This window comes from Sceloporus undulatus, chromosome 1 (assembly GCF_019175285.1).
Source record: "Sceloporus undulatus isolate JIND9_A2432 ecotype Alabama chromosome 1, SceUnd_v1.1, whole genome shotgun sequence".
NCBI lineage: Eukaryota > Metazoa > Chordata > Lepidosauria > Squamata > Phrynosomatidae > Sceloporus > Sceloporus undulatus.
In genome coordinates, this window is record NC_056522.1 from 234,521,024 (window position 1) to 234,545,550 (window position 24,527).

General features: G+C 39.2%; 1 protein-coding gene across 1 annotated transcript in view; it reads left to right on the forward strand.

Annotated features, from left to right (window-relative positions):
* DPP10 (dipeptidyl peptidase like 10) overlaps window positions 1-24,527 on the forward strand; it is a 285,461-nt gene that overhangs the window by 163,137 nt on the left and 97,797 nt on the right. The window contains exons 5-6 of the mRNA XM_042458561.1: window positions 9,915-9,967; window positions 10,050-10,131. Coding sequence (XP_042314495.1) covers window positions 9,915-9,967; window positions 10,050-10,131 — 135 coding nt within the window. The remainder of the gene's footprint in view (window positions 1-9,914; window positions 9,968-10,049; window positions 10,132-24,527) is intronic.

A 24,527-nucleotide genomic window follows, 5' to 3' on the forward strand; every position in this document is an offset into this window, starting at 1 on the left:
TAGCTTTTCTTATGCAAAATACCCAAATGCTGGAGGTCGAATTTGTCAGCTCAAAATTTCTCTCTTCCCTTCATTTTGAAATTATTAAAAATAAAATTCTTACTCATTGATCGAGAATTACTCAGAATTTCTCCTCTCTAACATGTTATAGAATTTGTCGAAACTGACATTTTTCTCCTAATTTTCGAATTTTGGAGAATATTCTTTACATCCCTAGCGTGCATCGTGACGACGCTACACCACAACTCTACCCCCCTCCATGGTAGGATATTGCCCCTTTCCTAGCTTGATCAGGGCCATGGCAACCTCATGCCACTGCTCTGATCCAGCCTTTTGTGGACACAAAAAGGAGCCTCAAAAAGCAGCTCCTTTTTGCACCCTCAAAAGGGTGCCATAGCCACATTGTTGCAGCTCTATGATACTCCTTTGTTGCTGCATTGTATAGATGCAGTGCCGCATGCGCACCATGACACCGCATGCTGTGTGGAGTGGCACACGGCATCAGGGCGGAGTCGTACAGCCCCTCAGTCACAGTAAACAACTTTTTCCTGCATGCAAAAAAAAAGTTTCTTGCACAGAAATTGCTTTTTTCTACACAAGCTATCATGAGTACATTTTGTGCAGAAGAAGTCCAGAACTGCATAGAATCTCATCAGTCTAGGATTCTTCTTTTTAGAGTTTTTTTGATAGTCCAAAAAAAAAAAGTTTTTCACACATATTTTTGAATATTTTCTATTTTTGTTTATCCCTATTTGGTACTAAAAATGAAATGGCTGAAATCCATATCCAAATGCAGAATAAGAGGTAGTTCATTTAAGAAAGTAGTGAACATAGTTTTTCATTCCCAGAATTGAACCCAACTTCACTGTGTATCACATTTGAATTCTCAGTAAGCTGAAGTGAATTCAATTGATTGTGAATTAATTAACACTCCAAAGAAGATGACTTTTCGTGAGATAATTAATCTTAGTGCAAGATGATAAGCAGCACAGCATAAACGAGGCAGATTTTCTAGATGTGCTTTTTTTTGTTTAGTCTTGGTTGACAGTTTTTTTTTCCTTGTTATTAAAGTTATCAATTGCTCTATTCAATTATTTATTTGGCATACTTTGGATCAGATTTTCTTATTACTATCCATTAGTTCTCCATTGCCATAGGCAACTGACATGCTGCTACTAATTTCAGTTTATTAACTGCATCCAGTGTTTCAATAACCAGATGGCTACAGATCTCCTTTAGATGAAACAAAGGGGGAAAAAGACATTTTTATTGTTGTCTGAAACTTTTTGCACAAATTAAATACTTATTCTATGTTCTTTTTTCTGAAGTCTTAAGTAGTGACACATATCTATCAGTTAAGGCAGAATAAATACTACTTTCTTGTATGACTAGAATAAGCCATTATGCTCTTGAAGGAGCTAATTTTATTCTTAGTGTAAGAGTATGAGTTTCTGATCAATCACCAAAGGGTTTCATTGGCCTGTTACAGACTGCCAAAATAAAGCTGCTTTGGGTCTCTTTAGAGATATGCTATTTAAATGATGCATGGGTCCTAAGAATCCGGAAGCTGCACCAAAGCTGCCCTCCAGTGCTTAGGAATGGAGTGTGGCTTTGGGGCGACCTCCGGACTCTTAGGACCCATGCATCATTTAAATAGCATATCACCAAAGAGACCCGAAGCAGCTTTATTTTGGCAGTCTGTATCAGGCCATTGTCTGTCATTTCCTTCTAGAGTTCCAAATACATCATGCCACCATTATTGCATCACTTGATCTGAATTCCTCTTATTTTTTTTCCTTGTTTTTAAATACTATTCTTTGAATAAAATAAAAGGGGATACACCATTGTATCCCATGAAGTAGATACAGAAAAGTGTCTGCAGTAATACATTCCTAGGAATCATTCCCAGACTATTAATTTTTCAGCCTTCAATGAAGTCATCTGGGTTATATCTCTGTATCATTCATTTTATCAGACAGACTGTGATGAGTGTTTAAAAATGGCATTTGAATATTCAACAGATAGAGGGCTAAACTCCCATATTTTGGACTAGGAAATGGGTTTCTCCATCACATTTTAGCCTAGCCATCAGACAGAAAGAGGGGAGATTTATAAGTAGTAACTTTTCTTCTCTTTTCTGAGACTTTCTGCAAGGAAGAGAAAAGGTCTTGCATGTTCACTGGGGTTAGGGGAACAGGGCCCATGTGAAAAAAACTGCAAATGAAAAAGCACTCTTTTTTTTTACATGAAAGAATCACCTCTCTAGAAATTTCTAAATGCTCCAGCAAAACTCTATGATCAACCCTGGTGGACATTGACCAAAAAGTCATGTTGAGGACTTAGGGCTCAAACAGCTGGGGCTAAAGGAGTGGCCAGTGTCCACTCCCACCCTGATAACTCCAGGATTGCCGCATGACCACAGCAACCAGATTCTGTTATCGCAAGGGTGCCTGCAAATAAGCTGCAAAAAGGATATGATTGATATGTTGTAAGAAACTGCTCCTTTCATGGCTGGTTTGGGCCACGTTCACCACCTCAGAACAATGCAGGGGCATGTGTCATGTGCATGCCCTGCCACCAGATTAGCCTGATGGCAGCCCTTTTAAATGGTCTGTTTGAGGCCCTAGAGAGAGGATATATTAATCATATCCATCAATAATCAAATCTGCAAAAGTCAAAGCTGCAAACATGGAGAGCCTTTGTCATGCTCCCGGTGCAGAACGAAAGTGGGTGGGATGGGAACAGAATGGGAGCTATCACCCATTTTATCACATGCCAGAATGCCGCCGGGTGTTCCCATTCTGTTCCGGTCCATCCCAGAGTAGGCGATTTTTAGGAACTGTTCAGAAGTGTTCCTGAAAATCGCCTCCTCTGGGACAGAAATGGAATGGGAACATCCAGCGGCAGTGGTGGTGTTCTGGCCTGTGATAAAATGGCTGATAGCCCCCATTCTGTTCCCATCCTGCCCTCTTTCGTTCTGCACTGGGAGCATCCCAAGGGGCTGTGCAATAAGCTTCTGTACTTCTAGTACTTGCTTTTTAAACCAAGTTGACCTTCTCTCTAGGGTAGGGACTGTGCACATCCATTGGAGATGGGTGTGCTTTTGAGGGGGCATCCTAATCAATAATAATAATCCTATTGTGATTTGAGAGGGCTTACCATAGACAGGATGAAAGATAAGCTTTTTTCAGCTATGACATCCATGATGCAGGCATCTATTAATATTCAGCAAAAGCTTTTATTTATTTATTTTACACCAGTGGCTCATCCTAGTCTTTGTAAATCTCTTCAGAAGGCTTAGAGTGGATCTACCTCACATCCAGCACATCCCATCTCTAATATCAATGCTGATTTCCAAGAACTATACTTATTTCACACAATTATCTAGAAATGTTGAGTCCTAATCATAGAATGCTGGTGTTTCTGTGTAGACAATGTTCATATAATATATTTTATTTTTTAGCTTCTATAATTAATGAAATGATTTCAAATCTCAAGCAGAATTTTCAGCCAAGTACAGTCTGGATCAATTTGTATCTTGACAGTTCCCACAGTTTCATTGCTGACAACATGTTTTTAAGTGAAAATATTTTGGATCTGGAAGAGGGGAATTTTATAAATCTGGGACCAGGATGTTTTTTTCTATGAGCCAATCAATGGATTTGGATTTTTTTGGTGCATTATTTTGGTGGCTGTGACCAAACAACGTTTGCAGCTCTCACCATGTTCCTGCAGAATTGTTCCATATATCTTATATTTTGTATTCCAGGGCAATTCAAAGTTTATCGCCATTGCTTGTCCCTCTTCTGAGAGTAATATAAAGAAAAATCAATCAACCATGCTGTGACAGCTGGAACTCTCACATTAGATCTCTCAGATCAAACTGTGTCTCTCAGACCCATCACACTGGTTCCAAATTATGTGACGACCACCTGGTTCCACAGGATTCTTCTCTTGCCTGATCCTAAGTCATTTGAGGCTTCTTTCCCCTCAAAGACTTGGTCCCTCCACTGACTTAAGTGTATCTGCTATTAACATATATACTCAACTATAAGTCAATATCATGCATAGGGCGAGGGCAAGTTTTGGGGCCAAATTTATGGATTTTTATATGACCCATGGATGTTTTGATGTTGTCTATAAATCATCTCAGGCTACTCCTTAGTGAACACAAAGAACATAACTTTTATTTACATGCAGAATTTATGATAGTAGCTTTCTTAGTAGGTGGTTCTCAAGCTTATTGTTACAGTGTGTGTGTGTGTGTGTATTACTTTGGTTGTTACAAATTTACTATTTTCAAGTTCCCTGACTGACTTGTTTGTCACAGAACACAGTCATCTAATAACACTGGGCTGCCCTTGTCCTTTTAAAATTTCTTTTTTCTGATATGGGAGTCTTATTCCCATTCAGGCTGAACCTTTAGTCCCGACTGCAATTTTGGCAGTCCTAAAACACCCTTCTGCCTCAGAAGGATTGACAAACTCAACAGCCTCTTAAGAGCTCTTCTTCCTTTTATTGCCATGCATCAGGCAGGCCCCCACCTTTTTGCCAGCCTGTGCCTGATTGGCTACTCTGAACATTCAACTTGCCAGTGTCTCTCCACACATACATTGAGACATCATGGGCTCCTCTGGCTCAACTCTACTGGCTATCCATAGATTTGGGTGGGAAACATGTGGAACACAGGCTTTATGCGCTCCATGGTCATTTTAAGAGGGGGCCAGGATAAAGGTTTCTTCCAGAGCCTCTCCCTCATGTCCTCTCCACCACATTATATAAACACGCCAGGCCACTTTAGGCCCATAAGAGGTCTTTTCAAGCAGGAAGTGAACAGGACAGGACCTTTCTTCACTTCTTGTTTTTCAAAAAAATCTTAATGGTCCAAGAAATCCCCAGAACGTGGTGAAAATGCCTCCTATTCCCCCAGAGGATTTTTGGGGAGAAAATATATATTATCTTTCAGCAGGAGTATAGTGGGGATGTGGCCCTTCAGGGTTTTCTGGGGGGTTAATGTGGCCTCCTAAACTTCTACATATGGTCATTCCTGCCTTAGGCTGCATCCACACTGCAGAAATAATGTGGTTTGATGCCACTTTAACTGCCATGGCTGAATCCTATGAAATTCTGGTAAGTGTAATTTGTTTTCCTCGCCAGAGCTCTCTGAGACAAATGGCTCTTTCACAAAACTACAGTCCCCAGAATTACATAGCATTGAGCCATGGCAGCTAAACTGGTGCCAGCCTGGATTATTTTTGCAATGAGATTGCAGCCCTTAGATAGAGACTATTTTGTTACAATATACATGAATTTTGTTATCCTATTTTTGTTATCATACACATGAATTTTCCTAAGGAAAGTGAATATGTAGCAGAGGATCCTTAAGCACATTGGAGATGTTCTCGTCATCCTTTCATGTCTATCTGCAGCCTCACATCCCTCTCCAGTCTTGCAAATTTACATAGTACACTATTTGGGTTGAAGCTCCAAAAGTTTTTGATTTTAGAGCATTTTGGATTTCAGAATTTCAGATAAGACAGACTCAACCTGTACTTTTAGCTGTTTTCCCTCTGTAGTCAAACATGACAAAATATTAAGGCGGATTTTGCTACAAAATAGCACTTAGTTGTATGTCTAAAGAACGTGTTTTCTACATGGAAAATTCATTTCCTGAACAGGAAGCACTTTTTCTGAGCAGAAAACATGACTTTTGTGCAAAAACTGTGTTTTTTTCTGCACAGAAGAATCCTCTGGTACACATCAGGATATTCAAATACAGGGAGAAAACTGTTCAAATGTCTTTTTGCTCTATTAGACTTCTGATGGCATTTTCCAGCTGCCAGGAAACTTTTTTTTTCATCTGGGAAATTGACAATAGGGAATATATTCTTCCTCCCCAAATATTTAGGCTACTGCTCATGCCCTCTAGAATTTGTTGGACAGTTTTCCTTGCAAAAATATGTGAGTTCTAGCAAGACCATATTGTGTTAACTCAGAAATAATGAAGGATCTCCCCATCCCTCATGTTAAAAATCATAGAATGCTTTCCTGAGGGTGGATCTGTATTGTAGAAATAATTCAGTTTGGCACAAGTGCTGTAGCTCTATCCTATGGAGTCATGGTATCTGTAGTTTTACATAGCCTTTTCTGCCAAAGAGTGCTGTGCCTCACCAAACTACAAATCTCAGGATTCTGTAGGATGGAGCCATGGGAGTTAAAATGGTGTAAAACTGCATTATTTCTACAGTGTAGATTCACCCAGAGTCATTACAAAATCTCAATAGTGTCTGCCACCCCACCGCCCAAACTCTTGCAGTTTCCTAAGACCTTCTCTTCTATATCTCAGTCATAAACCACTCTTTGCCAATAACTCCTGCTCCTCTTTATCATGATAGTTTGAGACATGTGACTATTGTTTTTCAAAAGAGGAGAAGAGGTTTCAGAGAAGAAAGTCAGAAGAGTGTTAATTTTGCAGTTCAATTCAAACAAGCCAAATAAAATTTAAACATTTCCAAAAAACCTAGATTCTGATTACCATATTCTTTTTAAATATATTTTTATTAGTTTCAAGCCTAAAATTTACACACTGTGTCCATAGTTAACAAGTGAATAATCAACTTCCAGTAAATACTTCCTACCTTCATAAAAACTGTGCTACTACATAACATAATCTGGCTTTCATTTCCATCAGCTCTTTTCACCCTCTTTCCTATCAGTCAGCCTGTACCTCTATCACAAATATTCTACAATTATGTAACACAAATGTCAGTAGATTTCTATTAACTGTTTGTTTATTTGACAATTAATGCTCTAAATCAATTTTACCTTTCACATTACATTATATTTACATTGCATTGCCAGTTTATTATTTTGTTATTTTCTAAAGTCAAGGTGCACTATAAACATTATTTAAAGTTCTATACAGATGGCATGAGGCTTTGGTGGTGGAGTGATTTAAAAGTCCCTCTTTATCCTTTGCATTAGATTGTGGTCATGGTTTCTAGAATTTTCACAAGGAATATTAATTGCCATTTCATCTGAGCTATGTATTATTTGAAAACAAAAGAGATATGTTGTATGACACTATGTCTTTTTTCACAATAGTTGTTAAGAAGTAGAAAGCTTCTTGGTATGATAGAATATGTTCCAAACTGAGTCCTCTTAGCTTTTATGGTTTGGAAAATGTATGTGCTTTTGTCATTTTCTTTTTCCTCATATTTTGCAAAACTAATGTGTTTTGTTCAGAAACAATGCATCACCGTAGCAACCCCAGCAGAAAGGTTATTCTGAAAAACATACAATAAAGGACTTTCTTTTTAAAAAAGTAAAACAGGACCATATTTCATCAGATAAGTCTTATTGTGAATGGCACATTAATATTTTCCTCGAGTCTTTAATAAATAATAGATGGTTATTTGAGTGCTTTGACTGGAAATATTTATCTTGTGAAATCTTTTCCATGGTTGTCTTTTTATAATAACCTCTTTATTTTTATATTGTATACTTGTTTACAGTTCCTCCAAGCAAATAATGTTAGGAATGCCTTGTAAAAGATTGTTATGACAGTAGTAACACTGGAAAGCTCTCCTTTTACCCCACTCTATTTAGAAATAGGAAATGTAGGGGAGTTTGAAAAGCAAGTCTATGGCGCTGTACAGACCAGTGATTTGTGCCAGCCTGCACACATACTAGGGTTGCCTCAGGGCGTCTTTTCCAGACACCCCGCAACCCTTGTACACATGGGCGCCGGAAGGAGCTCCGAAACGCTATGAAGTCAATGAAGAAAAGGTGGCAGATTTGTCTAGCAGCAAGCATACATGCAGAGAAGCAAGAAGTCAGCATGATCTTTAATTTTCATCTACAGGTCAAGTTATGTCAAGTGCTCAACAGAATGGGCACAATATTGGACAAAGTAGATGATGAAGGTAAACCAAAGTTACAAGAGCACATAGAGGAAGTGGTAGAAAATTAGAGCTCTTGTGTCAGAGTAGCATAAAGGGGGCATAAGCCACAGAGAAGCAAAACCAAAGCAGGCAAGGAACAAAGAATGGATTTGAGGTAGAAAGATTTTAAACACACACATACAGAGTGCACATTCACTGACTCACATCTTTCTTTTCAAGATAATTTAATTTGAAAACATATTTAACCATATAGTTTCTTAATATTATTTGTAAATAATAATAATAATAATAATAATAATAATAATAAATAGTTTATTTATATCCCGCTTTTCCAATTTTTGATCAAAGCGGTGTACAAGTTTAAGTAAAAAAACTTCAAGATAAAAACAATTAAAACGGTATCTAAAAACAGTCACAATAACAATAAAGCAACAGGTTCAGCTGAGTGGGGAAATCCATAAACATCACAAGGTAGTCAAACCGAGGGGGTGAAACATGAAGTAACATCTCATGGGGGGAAGGCTTGAGAAAAGAAGAAGGTCTTAAGGTTCTTCTTAAAAGTATGTAAAGATGTGGTGGAGCGGAGCTCATCTGGAAGATTATTCCATAATCTTGGGGCCGAGATGGAAAAGGCCCGTTGCGAGGTCCTTGCATAATGTGCAGATGGGACCTCTAGCAGATTCTTCCCTGCTGACCTGAGTGAGCGGGGCGGATTATATGGGGAGAGGCAGTCCTCCAAGTACCCTGGGCCCAGGCCATTAAGGGCTTTATAGGTCATAACCAACACCTTGTATTGAGCCCGGAAGCATGAACACGTCCCTTCCCACCTGTCTGTCTCAGGCCCAAATTAAGTTTTAAATGCATCTCTTCCTTTTACATTCACTGCTAAAAAGTTCACCTCATTTTAATAAATATGCAGGTCTCCCCTCCCCCAGTTTCAAGTTTTAATTTTTTATATGGTCTCAGATATATTGAAAGACAGGGTGCTATAGTGGTTTGAGCATTGAACTGTGATTCTGGAGACCAGGATTCAAATTCTCACTCAGCTATGGAAACCCTCTGGGTGACCTTGAGCAAGTCACAACCTCTCAACTTTAGAGGAAGGCAAAGGCAAACCCTAGATCAAAAAATGTTGCCAAGAAAACCCCATTATAGGTTCAATGTAGAGAAAGCACACAACAGGAAGGAAACATTACATACAAAAACATTCTGTATAATATGTAAAAGAAGAGTTAATAACCTGTGGTAACAGTCTCTGCTCCCCAGCCTACATAAATGTCCCTCCATACTCAGAGCACCACCTTGACAAACTGCAGGCCTGTGACTAACAGCACCATATATACATATATTCTGCTTAATGATTTTTACCACTTTTGCCTGATGACACCATTGGCAGTGGAGCTTTGAAAGCTTGAGACATATATTTCTGTGTATATTTGTTGGCTCAATAAAGATATCACAGTTTTATGGAGTTTGGGTTTTGTTGTACTCTGCTATATGGCCAACACAGCCACCCCTGGATATGTTTTCCATCTACAGTTATTTATTTTTGTTGCAATGCTGCAGGCATGATTCACAGCAGATATAGAATAAATATTTAAGCAAAACAAAATTACAGGTCTTAAGAATTCAAAAATGTGCACTTATTTGTTAAAAAACCCCAACAACCCTGAAGTAATAATTTAGGCAATCGCTTAAACTGTAGTGTAAAACAAAAATCCCCTGGTTTCCAGTAAACTGATGACTGTGTTCACACATGGATATACCTCACTTGACTTTTTCATTATTTGATTACTGTATCCTTGATTGCTCAGAGCTGGATGCATGAATTGAGTTGGAAAGCATCATGCTGAGGTATATGTATGAAAGTCCTACCTGTGGAATTCTATCTGGTACTTATTCCAGGAGGCAAGTTACTACTTTCATTCATCCAGTGAATATAAACTGTCCCTCATTTCTCTGTGTGTCACTGGGGATACTCACCTTTATTTCTTCCTTCTTGTCTTACAGGTTTTTCATTATTCTTACACGGCTTCATATGTGATATACAACATGCATACAAGGTAAGATAATGTTATATGGAGGCTGTTCTGTACTGTGTAATGTTGCAAATGTGATCAAGTGAAATGTTTGCCTTTTTTCAAGGGAAGTTTTGGAGTTAAACCCTCCGGAAGTAGAGGATTCAGTTTTACAGTATGCAGCATGGGGTGTACAAGGCCAGCAACTGGTAAGAACAGCTATTTCCATGTTCACTTTATCCACAACACTACTTTAAAGAGTTTGCTAAATGGGAATAAAATCTAGAAAAGAATGCTTATTGTATGGTTTTCAAGAATATGTTCCATTGTCTTTTCCCTCTAGTTATTTATACATTCTAATTCACTTCATATTCCTTTGCAATCCACATATGTCAAGAAAGATATCTGAATATATACCAATTCAGGAATGAGAGCAAAAATGCTACAAGACTGTTCACTAGTCTGATCTAGAGTAAACTCACTGACTCAGGAGCGGAATGTTAAGTTAACACTTGAGGAAATCTATTTGATCTACTCTGCACTACTCTGCTTAGAATTAACAATAGAACTGAGACTATTAATTACTTCTAAAAACAAAACAAAAGAAAACACCACAAAAAGGATGGGGTTTACCTAAGTGTCTACTTCCATCTCCAAACTGGGTATTTCCATACTTCAGACAAGTTGTCAGATCTCCTGCTTTGTTTCCACATTTGCATACAACATATCTGTGTCCTCACAGATCACATCTCCAGCCATATGCTGTACCTGGCAGTGGATTGATAGAAGCATATCCCATTCCTCAGTGCTTTTAGCCTTGAGAGGCAGGTCTAAGCAAGTTATAGTCACTCTCTTAATGATTACTCTTTGTGCTCAAGAAAGAAGTAACAAGGAGAAAAAGCATTAGAGCAAAGACAAAGTGATAAGATACCTTAAAGGCACACTGAAAATGATTTCATGATCTAATACTATTGACATATGAATATTCACAAATATTCTCAGCCTTGAAGAAAAGGAGATCTTCACACACTGAGACACCCCACTGAACTAAAGTGACAACCATTGTGAAATTTTTCACCTCAAATAAAAAGAAAAAGCCAGCATATTTTTCATAATCATCAGCAATACCAAAAACAATGTTTTATGAGCAAAAAAATTGGAGTATTTTGCACAAAACCAAAACTTTTGTATTTTAAAAAACTTTTGTAATACTTCATCTTTTGAAATGTGGAAAATGAGTAGAAACATGGAAACTGTCTCAGGGAGAAAAGCTTTGACAGTTTAAATTCTTAAATGGAGAATGAGATAAGAAAATATTTACTTCCCTACTTTGGGACAATACAGTGAATCCAAAATGTTGCACTGCTGAGCTGCAAACTGTGGAATAGTTTGAAAAAATTAAAATGTTTCCCCAGCCATTAGTGGCTCCAAGAAGAGGGAAGACCTATTTGATCCATAAAGGCAACTAGAATACCCAATACTTCTACAAATCAGAATAGATTGCTGGATACTGAACACCAGGGAACGGCTAAGGAAACTTCAGGGCTAGGCTGGACCCATCATTATTATTAAAGTCCCCAGTAGCCTTATGGGAAGCAAAAATTGGGGCTCACTCAATGAAAGCCAAATAGGAAACTGGAGGTTCGAGATGCTCAAATGATGGCATTTTTATCAGTAAATAAAAACCAAAATGTTTTGGCCTGTGAATGCTCTTAAGACCTTCTTCAGGGGCTATATAAATCCATAAAAGGACAGTACATAAATACGGTATATACGCAACTGTAAGTCAACCACAACCAACATTCAGAGCAACTTTTGGGGCCAAAATTATGAATTTTGATATGACTTATGTATAAGTCGAGGGTAACACTTAGGGCATGCAACAAAGGATGCAAAGAATGAAGAAAAGGAAAATGATGCCAAAGAATGCTGCTTTTCTGTCCAAGTATTCAAAAAGGCCAGAAGCGGCACCACAGTGGAGAGAAAGGAGGGGGGTGGTGCTTCTTTGGTGTTCACCCAGGATGGACTAAGCTCTTACTTTTTACCACTCTACTCAGAGCAGTAGATGGTTTGTGTTTTAAGTTAAGGTATAGTACTTGCATTGACTTGTGGATAAGTCATCCCAGGTCAATTATTTGACTCAAATTTTTAGACTTATACATGAGTGACTACAGGTTCTGGTTAAGAGTGGAATCAACACAGTAGGCTCATTATAACCTTTCTGGATAGGATTTAGTGATACCTGTTGGACAGGGATAGCCTGGCTATATAACTTCTTGCAGGTGGAGCTCCCACATTATACACGTTACACCTATGATGTCCATAAATATCCATGAGTATCCAGACTGTGGCAATTGAATAGAATTCTCAATATATTTTATAAACAAGAGCGAGAGGCAAGGATGATTACAGGGATTTAAGCTATAACTTCAGTCTTAAAACTCTGTTGCAGGTTCAGCAAACATATATTTATTCAGAACTGAGCATGACTCATTGTTGCTTCTGGCCATGATCTTGTACTAGAGGATGCATGGGGCTTCTACAAAGTCAGAAATTCTGCTACGAGCCCCTGTAATCAAGTACTTTGTAGGGATATACTGATTCTTGTGTCATTAATCAAGATGGCATGAATGGAAAACGCCTCTGGTTAAAAAGCATCACATTAAACAAATAGGGGCAGGAAGTAATATTGAAGTGAGAAGTAATTGCATCCATCTGGAACATGACTGGTAATTTTTAAATAATTAACTATGCTAATTTATCAATACATCAGTGCATAATGAGAAAATTAAATATAAAAAATATGAGGATAATATACAAAGCAGTCTAGCTGAAACATGTGCTCTTGACAAAAAAGCAGGTAATAGAACAACAGACATAAATGTCTCAGTGTTTATACTGGAGGAGGCTTACAGGAAGATTCCTAGTGGGTTTATTTCTTTGTCAAAGACAACTCTGCTAGAAAGTAACAACATTCCTACGCTCAAAACAGATGGAGAAAATGACACAGCTTCATGGCACATTGGGGTCATGCTGCTTACGTGATGCATATGTTGAGGCTATGCAAACAAAAAAGAACCAGACCAAGAAGGGGCAGATAAAATCCGCTCCTTCCATGGGCCTGGTTCAAGATCATGATGATGGCCCAAATTGGAAATGAGCATATGTGGTTGCCAGGGCCCCAGCATGAATAATGCCAGTTCAACCTTGTGCCGCTCCTTCAGGCCTGTCTATTTTGGGCCTTAGTGAATGACTGGCTAGTGCTTCATCAGCTTGTACATCCCCATAAAGTGTGAAAAAGCCAATGATATGTTTCAATATATGAACACAAGAAACAAGTCCTGATTTTATATTACTGCCATCTGTGGAAAGGTAATTGAACATTTCTGAGCACTTAGGGAGTGGAAAGAAACTATACTATAAGAAAGAAAGGCTATAATACAGTGGATCCTTGTTATACGCTGGGGTTTGGTTCCAAGATCCCCCGTGTATAACAAAATCCGTGTATGCTCAAGTCCCATTAAGTATAATGACATAGCAAAATGGTGTCCCTAATAAAAAAATGGAACATCAAGGTAAATTTATACTTTTTTGGAACATTTTCAAACCGTGTATGCTTAAATCCGTGTATAAAAAATCCGTGTATAAGAAGGACCGACTGTATACATCAGTCTGTGTAGATATAGCCCCTAGAACCATAAATTTAAATAGTTATTTAAGAAAGCATCTGCCTTAGGTGCTAATATTTGTTTATGCGTATGTAATGCCTAAAGTACGCTGATGACACCCAAATATGTTTCTCTGTGTCCCCGACTGATTCAGTGACTAAGGATGGGGTCTCTCTTCTGACTGCCTGCCTGGAGTCAGTAATGGGCTGGATGAGGGAAAACAAAATCAGTTTGAATCCAGAGAAAACGGAAGTACTTGTGATAGGTTCCCCAGGCCCGGGGAAGGACGTTTATCCACCTGTCCTGAACGGGGTCACACTTCCCCTGAAGGACAAAGTTCACAGTTTAGGAGTACTTCTGGACGCATCTCTACAGTTGACATATCAAGTGAATGCGACGGTCAGAAGTGCTTGCTATCAACTTCGGTTGATACACCAACTGCGACCCTACCTGGGCCGAAGGGACCTTGAAACTGTGGTACATGCTCTGGTAACCTCTTGCCTAGATTTCTGTAATGCGCTCTGCAGGGGGCAACCCTTGTACCAAGCCTGGAAGCTTCAGCTAGTACAGAATATGGCAGCCAGATTGGTCACTGGTTTTTCCAGGTTTGACCACATAACACCTATTCTGAAAGATCTGCACTGGCTGCCTATTCGCTTCCAAGTGCAATACAAGGTGTTGGCTATTACCTATAAAGCCCTACATGGCTTGGGCCCGAGTTACTTGAGGGACCGCATCTCCCCATATAATCTGCCCCGCACACTCAGAACAACCAGGAAGAACTTGCTGGAAATCCCACTTTCTAAATATGTTACTACATCCCAGATGGCTTTCTCAATAACGGCCCCACAAATCTGGAATAGTCTCCCCGAGGAGCTCCATCAGATCACCCCCCTGGAAACATTTTAAAAGAGACTTAAAACCTTCCTCTTCTGTAAAGCCTTCCCCTCTGGAAAATGAAGTTGTGTATTTTGATCCCTTCGACTCTCTGCCTCACCCTATTGAATGACTGTTTTAGATTTGTATAGTGTACATTGTGTTACCGGTAATATCTATTTTTATGATGTGTTTGTAACTGGTTTTAATTCTGTGTAAACCGCTTTTATCTTTTGGAAAAGTGGTATATAAATAAAAATTATTATTATTATTATTATTATTATTATTATTATTATTAAAGTTACCAGATTCCATCTCATCTTGGAACCTAAGCAGGATCAGCTTTGGTTAGTACATTGGATGGGAGGCTGCCAAGGAATATCATGTGCTGTAGAGTATTTTTTTCAGAGGAAGGAACTAGCAAAACCACATCTACTATTCCTTGCCTAAGAAAACCCTATGAAATCCTTGGGGTTACCCTTAGTAGACAGGCACATACACACACATAAGGGCCAAATATCTCTGTTTCAAAAAATAAAAAATAGGGTGAACATTGATAACTGATCATTTAACTAAGGTTGCAGAAGAAAATAAAATTGTGTTATAGTTCCATTCCTTCCTAAATATAGTGGACATTCACTTTCACTGCAGTTAGGGTCACAGGACTCCCATGCAAATGGAAAAACTGCAAATAAACCACTTTTTGAACCCGAGGAACACCTCTCTAAGAAACTCTAGATCCTTCAGAGCGACTCTATTATCAATATCCCCTAGAAACTGACCACAGAACTGTTTTGGAGAATCTACAAAATACCTAGACAAGTATTTATTCTAGGAATCTCCAGATCTTCCAGTGTGACCAAAGGTGAAAGTTGGCTATAGTGGATCTAGAGTTTCCTAGAGAGAACATATTAAACAAATCTACAAATAATCAAATCTGCAAAAGTCAAAGCCACAAATGTGGAGGACTGGCTGTATTTGTGGGTGGGAAAAGGAAGAATTATTTCAGCAATTACTTCAGAATTATTTACTAGCAAAGAAGGGGGAAGAAGTTACGTAGAAGATGCACTACCAGAATACAAAATTCATTTCCATTTTAAGTGACACTAATTGGGTTGTTCTGGGGCCTCTAAAGGATAAGCAAAGCAAGTTCTTCTATAATGCTTAAGTACTTTCTGCACTACGGGGGCAGGGGGAGGGAGTAGCAATATCATCTACATGCCTCGGACTTCTAGATAACATCTAAGAATCCTTCTCTTCAGTGTTTGACCTTTCTGGAAACAAAGGGCCTGAGAAGATCAGTATAAAAAGCTGGCCTCAGGGTGGAATGGGAGTGTGGCATCTGCATGCCAGCCACCCCACACTGCTCCCACACTGCCCCCATGCTACCTGTCTTACCTGTCTAACCATGCACTGCACCAAAAAAAAAAAAAAAAAAAAAGAGAGAGAAAAGGCACTACAGTGGCAGTTAGGGCACTCTTTCCGTAGCACATGGAAAGGCAAGATCGGGGCCACAGTGTGTGGTTACCATGGCCCTGATCTGACAAAGAAAAGGGTGGCGTCCCAGCACTCCTTAGGGGCTGTCTGTACAGGCCCTAAGTGAATTCCAGTAAGATCCCTTTATTCCAATGCAAACTCTGCCTTTCTGAAAGTGTGTTCAAGATCTCTTAACATTTTGACTTCACGTGGGTACTGAAAAGCACATGGATGCTTTTCTTAAGATCTGATTTTGCAAATAGGATGAATTACACTCTGAATTAGTTTTTATTCATATCTAAGTCCTTGGCAAGTCTCCCAAGAGTTTGTCTGCACAGAGCAAAGGCTTTATAACTTCTTATAGCAGACTTGTCAATTATGGTTCTGCAGACATTTCTAAACTGCAGCTCCTATAATCCCTCACTATTGTTTCCCATGGAGAGGAATCACTGCATGAATGACCACCATACCACAACTGGAAGGAACAGGCCACAAATTTATTTGTAGAACAGCTATAGTGTAGGGTTGGACTCAAACATGAGGTCTAGATCTTTCATCAATCAATTGGTCGATTAACCCAGTTGCTTGGTCATGGCCAAGCTTCAAGATGACAAAGGGGCTGACCAGTTAAATACCCATCCACAACTCAAGTAACTGGTTGATCATTTAATCACATCTCTGCCCCTTGTCACCAGGAGATGCTGAATCAGTGTTGCCCCCACAATGGCAACACCACAACCCTCTCAGCACCTCCAAGTCCCCTTTTGACTCCCGATCCAGTGCTACACAACCCTGGAAACCACTCCCAACAGATCCAAGACCTATGCTCTCGCCACCAAAAGTTGTGACAGTATAGGGAGGGTGAGTGGGAGAGCCAAGTTGAAATGGCACAGTCTAGAGGTGCTGTGTGGCCTTAAAAATGAGAGGCTGAGATAGAGTGGTGAGCCTGCCTTCTCAACCCCTCATGGGTGATGCCTAGTGATGATGTCACCCAATCGGAGAGCACTTCCATCCCCTCCCCCTGATGGCATCTGGGACATGAAGTCCATCTCTGGGTGGAAGTGCCTCCTTCTCCTGGTCTCTCCAGCCAATCCCAAGCCTGGGAGACCCCGCACAAGACGTGCTGTGGGGTTCTGCTGTGCTGGGACAATGCCGGCAAGCCACGGCTTCTCTAGCACAGCAACTGGGCTGGGCCATTAAGTCAGGCTGCCCCATATGTACTGGCTATATCAACCAAAAATATCCAGATAGCCAAAGTTGTCCACCTTGTTTCTATGGAATACGCCGGGGGAAGGGGTGGTTAGGTTTGTATCTCAAGTTCACAAAAGGTAATGTAATGTGTGCCTTATTCAATTTATTATACTGCATGCCTTACTTCTATTATATATTAGATGGTTCTGAAAGGAACTTGAGTTATGCCTGCAAGATGAATTAATACAAGTAATGAATGATTAATATGACTACACTTGTCTGTGCATTCTAAATGCATGGATTAATCAGTGAAGCAAAGGACAGTTCTAATACTGAGAATATTACATTTTGTAAAGGAGAATAAGGTTTCTCTTAACATCTGATGCCATTAGTAAATACAAGATGCTGAGAAGATACAATCAAAGATTTTCCTGTGGTTAGTACTCACTAGGTCAAAGTATTATCATGAACAAGATGAGTTTGTTGCAAGTAGTAATAAGGTATGTTCAGCTTTGCTCCTTTTTGTGATTCCTAAATCATAAAAGATGATATGAAAATGACTATTTCATCTAGTATGAAATGACAGAGGTTATATAATCTAGAGCCTATTAATTGAATCTACAAAGGTGTGAGAATAAGGCTGCTTTCACAAGGTAACTTTTCTTCCTTCCCATTACAACCCCCTCTGAACTACCCAGTTTAAAACAAAAACAACACTGAAGAATGATAACAGAGCCACTGGAGCAACATGATATTATGAAGACTGTAGTCTTATTGTGGTGTTTCATCCCCCCTCCTCCTAGTGGAAAATCAATGTTTTTAATCTTCTGCCAATGGGGATGGATATCTATTCTTATGGGAATAAATGAGACAGTTGAAAAAAACATTCACATAAATGACAGGTATCAAAATAGCTCCTCCATCAGATGATGTGTCAACATACCATATTCTCATATGTCTAAGAATTGTTGCGCTCACAGCTAATGGTTGTTTTCATTTATTACAAAGAATAACTGTAGAGGCTTTAAAAATCTGCCTTTTGCCACAATACACAGACTTTGTACATTTGGGATACTGAACAGATCAACTAACAAATCAGAAATTCCCCAGAGTTCCTTGCTCATGAATCCAAAAATGGTAACAGCAGTACTATTATTTAGTTTTCAATAAGATGTGGTATTTTAAAGAGATGTATCAAAGAAAGGAATGACAGTGATTCTCCTTCCTTCAGTTCATAACAGTGCAGCAACCTCATCCCAAAATTACAGCTCTCAGATCATTGTTTAACAACCAAACTAAACATAACATGGACTTCTGTAACCAGATGGCCTGTACCCACTGTGGGCAGGGCCTGTGTGCCGGCCTGCATTCTTCCCAAGGAGCGTCTTCCCAACCGTGCCCTGTTCCCAAACACTCCTGAGGCGCGATTGAGATGCAGTTGAACTTTAATAGAACTTCAACACAAACAAACTGTGCTTAACCCTTCACCAAGTCCCCTTCGTGGCTGGGCGTCTTCGTCAGGTCTCCACTTCCGCCCGAAGCTCGGACAGGCTTTCCCTCACCACCTCAGACTGGTGGTGCTTCTCCAAGGGCTCTTGCTTGGCTTTTTGCCATGAGGATGGAACCAACACCAACACTCCCTTTTCAGGTCCCACCATTCGCCTTCCAACGTGCCTCCTTCCCTTCTCCTCCAGTCCCCTTCGCCTGGATACCGAAAGTCACCTTCCTCTACGGGGTCATGGAGACGCACCTCTACACGTGGGCCAACTCTAAGCAGGCCGTGCCACCCTTGCAAGGATGCTGGACGTCCATCTCTCCTCGGGTTCTGGGTTACTTTGGCTTTCCCTTTCTCGGCCGCCTCTCTGCGTCCCAGTCTTCCATGTCCTCCCTCCCTCTCCACTCTCCCTCCTGTTTTATAACCCCCATGGGCCTCGTTGGCTCCACCTCTGGCCCCGCCCCAGGGTCCTTCTTCTCTATTTCCTCCACCTGCCTCATCCCACTGCAACCAACCCTCTCCTCATCCTGTCCGACCTTGCTACACCCACATCTAATCACACGATGCCAGTGTTTGTTTGTTTTTCCTTAAGAAGGACATTTCCTCCTTAAGTGCCTATAATGTGTAAAAGCTGAAAAATCTGTCATGGTATAGACATCACATTGTTACAGTAGGCTTTGCCTTAAAAATTGATCAAACCCTGGCTTTAGTCCAGGAACACACCCATCATGCTTGAGATATAGAGAAGGCACCCTAATGACTGGGAGTGTCTGCCATTGCTCACATTAGTGAGAAAAATAGTGTTACCTCATTAGTTGTGGCAATGACAGAAATATAATTCATGTAACAATGAAGATTTTCACACCAGCTCAGAAGTGCTGGTAAAACATTGCTGGATCGTTGAGGAAGTACGTGTTTGTGAAAGCCTGGCGTGCTTCCTCATCATCAGGGAATCATTGGCTTCCTCTAGCATCAGTGAATCATTCCAGGAGAGGGCATGTCCTGTGAATGCAAAGTTTCCACTTCTCATCATGTTACAGAATCTAGAGTCCTGTTTGTTAGTTGCTTGCTTACAGTGAGTATCATACTGGAATAATATTCTAGGTAGGTAATGTCTGTGTTGAAGGATAATTCATATTAATTAGACAGCTTACACCATCTTTTAAAAAATGTAATTAGCATACTATGTGATACATTTGTATTTTAGAAGAGATTGAGTTACTTGTTTATATCATCATAATTAGTATTTAGCACCCTTGAAAGATCTAGCAAATTCTTTTGGTAAAAATGTTATCTGCAATTAAAACGGGGGAAATCTGTCAAAGTTCAGGAGCCAAGTGGGAACTTAATTAATGGCAATGAAGCCTCCATATATATATATATATGATACATTTTTGTGCTATTTCAAAGCCCTTCACAAAGCTGCCAGATGAAACAGCTCCAAATCACAAACAGAACTATCAAAAGGTTTCCGGTATTCTTCTTTGTAATTCTGTTCCTAATGAGACAAATAGTAATAACACTGACAGCCAGATAAAATGCTTCTTGAAAATATTATGAAAACCATGTGGGGATTACTAAGTTGTAATTAGGAATAACCCTCAGGATTTTTTTTTAATGGATATTGGTAAAAAGTGTTTCCAACCATGCTAATTGCATTTGTATCCACTTGTCTTTATATGTGTCTTGGCAGGGCATCTGTGGGATTGTTTGTAGAATACATGGTTAGATGAGGATGGCTCTCTTAAGAAGTCACCAAGTGTTCTTTACAGGCATGTCAGAGCCAATCTGGCATGAATTCATCATTTACTTGCTTAATTACCTGATTTTCAATTTTAATATACTTTTTCTTACATTCACAAGGGAATAATATGAAGCATGCAATGAGCAATGCCTTATAGAAAAAGAGCAAAGCTTATACTATTTTACTAAACTTTATTTTTAAGAATAAAATTGCTATTTTATATATCCACTCATGTGAAAGCTGAAAAATGAGCTTTCACTGTGGACTTTTTAGAATTCTTAATTTTCCTGCTTTCATTTTTGCATCAATTCTAGCATTGTTTTCAAAATTGTGTCACCAAATTTTATACCAATTTAAATTACTAAGAACAATTATGAAGGTCCAAAACACACTACAGAAATAATCCCATTTAACATTGCTTTAACTGCCTTGGCTCAGTGCTAGGGAATTCTAGGAACTGTAGTTTTATGAGACATTTAACCTTCTCAGTCAGAGAGAGCTGTGGTAAAGTGGTCTCAAACTGGATTATTTCTATATTATTTTTTGGGCCAAAGATGCAGGTATTTTCATACTTTTTGAATTATGCCTTAAAGTTTACTAAGCTTTAGTCCATAAACCAAAGGATATGACAATTTGCAAAGTACTTGGAATATTCTCCTTAATTTATTCCATCCCCTGCACATTTGATGACACTGTTTCAAAGGCATTCAGGTTCTTGACATGACTGGAAAATGCAGCCTCTCTCTAATCCCAAATGAAAATGTGTTGCCTTTCTGCAATGAAAAGAAATCACACTGTACATACCCAAAGGTATTTTTTGCTTCTCATTTTTCATTCAGCATTAATCATTCATGCTGAAACTCAGTACAAGGTCTGGGCCGCAGATATTTTTTCCCTCTCCTCCTCATAGTGTTGGCCTAGGTCATCCAATAAATCTGCATAGTGCAAAATTCAAGACAGACATCACATAGTCAAACTGTGCGATTTTATATCACAAGATGTAGTTGTGGCCACCAGACAAATTCACAGAAGATGATGTTAGAAGAAGTTACTAGTCATGGTCACTATTTGACCCAATCTCATTGTGGTTGTCAATATCATCTGCTGAGGAACATGTGTGGGGTCCTTTGTCACTCATGTCCTGATTATGGCCATTGTGTAAATGCCATCATCCACTACACAGACTTTTCATCTGCTAAAACCATATTGTAAACATACTCAGGACTGGTAGCCAAAACCCTTAAAGTGAACAAAATTTGGCTACCAGTCCTGAGGAATAGCAAAATAAAGACTCAGCAATTGCAAATGGGAAACTACTCAGAGTCAGGGGCTTTCCCAGCAGATAATGATAACCAATTACCAGACATTAATCCTCTTTTGCATTAGCCTCCCAGCCTGAGGCCAGCCATCAACACAGAACAATACACATGCAAATCACTCCTGCATTCCCAGGCTCACACAGTATATATAGACCCACTTTTTCCAGGCAAGCATTCTCTGAAGATGCCAGCCATAGATGCTGGCGAAACGTCAGGAAGAAACTCTTCTAGAATATGGCTGCGTAGCCTGAGAAACCCACAAAAAACCATGGATGCTGGCCATGAAAGCCTTTGACTTCACAATTAAAATTATTCATATTAAACACAATAAAATCATAAAATTATAGTCCTTATATCTGCAGTGAACTGAGAAACTGGCTTGTGTGTCTCTAGAGTCATAGTTGATGACTGGAGAAAAGCAAGTCAGAGTTTGGGGTGTATCTACACTGTTGAAATGATGCAGTCCAACACTACTTTAAGTGCTGTAGTACCATCCTGTGGAATCCTGGGATTTATAGTTTTCCAAGGTTTTTAGTCTTCTCTGCCAAAGACTGCTGGTTTCTCACAAAACTACAAATCTCAAGATTCTGTAGCATGGAGTCATGGCAGTTGGATATACCCTTAGTCTGCATATTAAATAATAATAATAATAATAATAATAATAATAATAATAATAATAATTTTATTTATATACAGCCTTTCCAAAGGATCAAGGCAGTTTACAGAAATGCATAAACAATTACACAACACATACACAACTAAAAATTCACCCCCTTACTTTAATTTACCTTACAATATATTGACACAGATGAAAAGTGTGATATTGTTAGCTACTCCCACTTCAGAAAGAATTAACCAGGAGCAACGGGGCATTATACACCTTACTACTGCTTTAGCACGGCTAAGCCAAATTGTTCCTGGAGGCTTAGCTTATCGCTACATCTGAAGCAGACCAGTTTCTGTGTTATAATCCATTTGATTTTAAGGAACAAAATGTGTGTTCAAACTACACTGCATGTTAAAATATTGCTTCTTCTACTGTTGTCAACATCATAATCTGCTTCTTCATCTTCTTGATTCATGTATATCCAGTCCCCCCCCAAAAAAACTGAACTCAAGGTTTCTTTAAGTGATACAGTCACTTAGATTGATTGATTGATTGATTGATTGTACATACATTTCTTTCTGCAATAGAGCCATGGTTACTAGAAAGATAATGTTCTAGTCATAAAAAAGGTGGACAATCTGCTTATTCAAAATTTGGAGCAACTTTGTAACCTACATGGGTTTGCTTTCTTTCAGTGCTTGCATCAAGTCTACATAAAAATGGGAAGAGAAACATTTTTGTTGGATTCTGATAAATATGTGGCATTGCATACACTCTATATTGGTTTCCTGTTAAACATCAAATGAGAAGCATTATTTGTCTGGATAATATGCAGTTGTAAACATTATAATACTATATCAGTACTGTCAGATAGGTAATGTACTGTTGAAACTCAAGCAGAGCAGTGGATTATATAACTGTTCCATTTTCTTTAGCGTCTATGTGCTGCACTCCTGACACATTAGACGTTTTTGTCCCATTCCCATATACTTTTGTTTTAATTATAGACTTCCCCGGTGATCATCTCTATTTTTTTTGTCATTCACATTGCTTAGAAAATAACCCCTCTTTCAGTACTGGTGTAATAATTGCTGGCTTTTATTATGGCTCTGTATTGTTATTTGAGAGATGTGTCATTCTCAGAGTTAGATGTATCTTTCAAACATAGAAAATAGAGAGGTTTCTCTGCTTGATTTGTATTCCCGTTGCACCCACAGCCCTGGAATAAGAGAAAAGACACATACATCTTGAGTTTTGAATTGGTCTTAAAACATATTAAAGAAATCTGTAAGATTAACATGCCATTTCTAACTCACTCACTTCATTGTGGTAGACTGAGCCAGAAGATTTCCCCCATTCATCTTAAGCTTGTTCTAGTCCAGGTCCTACAGCTATTTCTCCTGATACTTAATGGTGCTTTATAGTCCACATGTTGTTGATATGAGAAGGGGTTCCCCAGATTACCACCATGAATTTAAAAGATTTGTGTGGTTGAGTTGAGTGTGCCTTAAGAAAGAGAGTTCTTGCCCCTGCCCCATTTGTCTTTCAGTATTAAAAAGCAAATCTGAGAAATCCTCCCTTTACCTCAAGAAGATGCCTCAGTGTGTTCACCAAATCAGTTCCTATTTTTCTTCTTGGAACTATGTTGGGCTTGCCAGATTGTATTATTATGACAGCTGCCATTACTAGGCCTCTTCTTCAGTCCAAAGTAACACAGGTAAGGAGGGAGAAAAAGAATCTTGGCCATACACATTCTCATTTACAAGTGAACAGCATATGGTAATCTTCAATGTTTATGAACATTTTTCAAAGGCAGCCCCACGTAGAACATATTAGAGTAGTCCAAAGATGCCTAAGTAAGATCTGATCAGATTAAACAATGGGCACAGCTGGTTTTCTAGCTTCTAATACATACACACTTGTGGCCATCCCTACATGTGGCCACACTTGGGGGAAGTACAATACTTCAGAGCAGGCAGCTATCCCAAACCTTAGTCATGGGAAGCCCTCACTAATAGAGCTTCACCCTCCTGGGATTCAATCTCAGTTGATTGGTCCTCATGGTCACTACTGTGTCCCTATACTGATTTAAGACCTGCACAATCTTCCTTGATTTAGACACTACAACATTTATAGCTGAGTGTCATCAGTGTACTGATGGTGCCTTACTCCCAAACCCCTTGTGACTATTCCCAATAACTTCATATAGATGTTAAATAGCACAGTAGA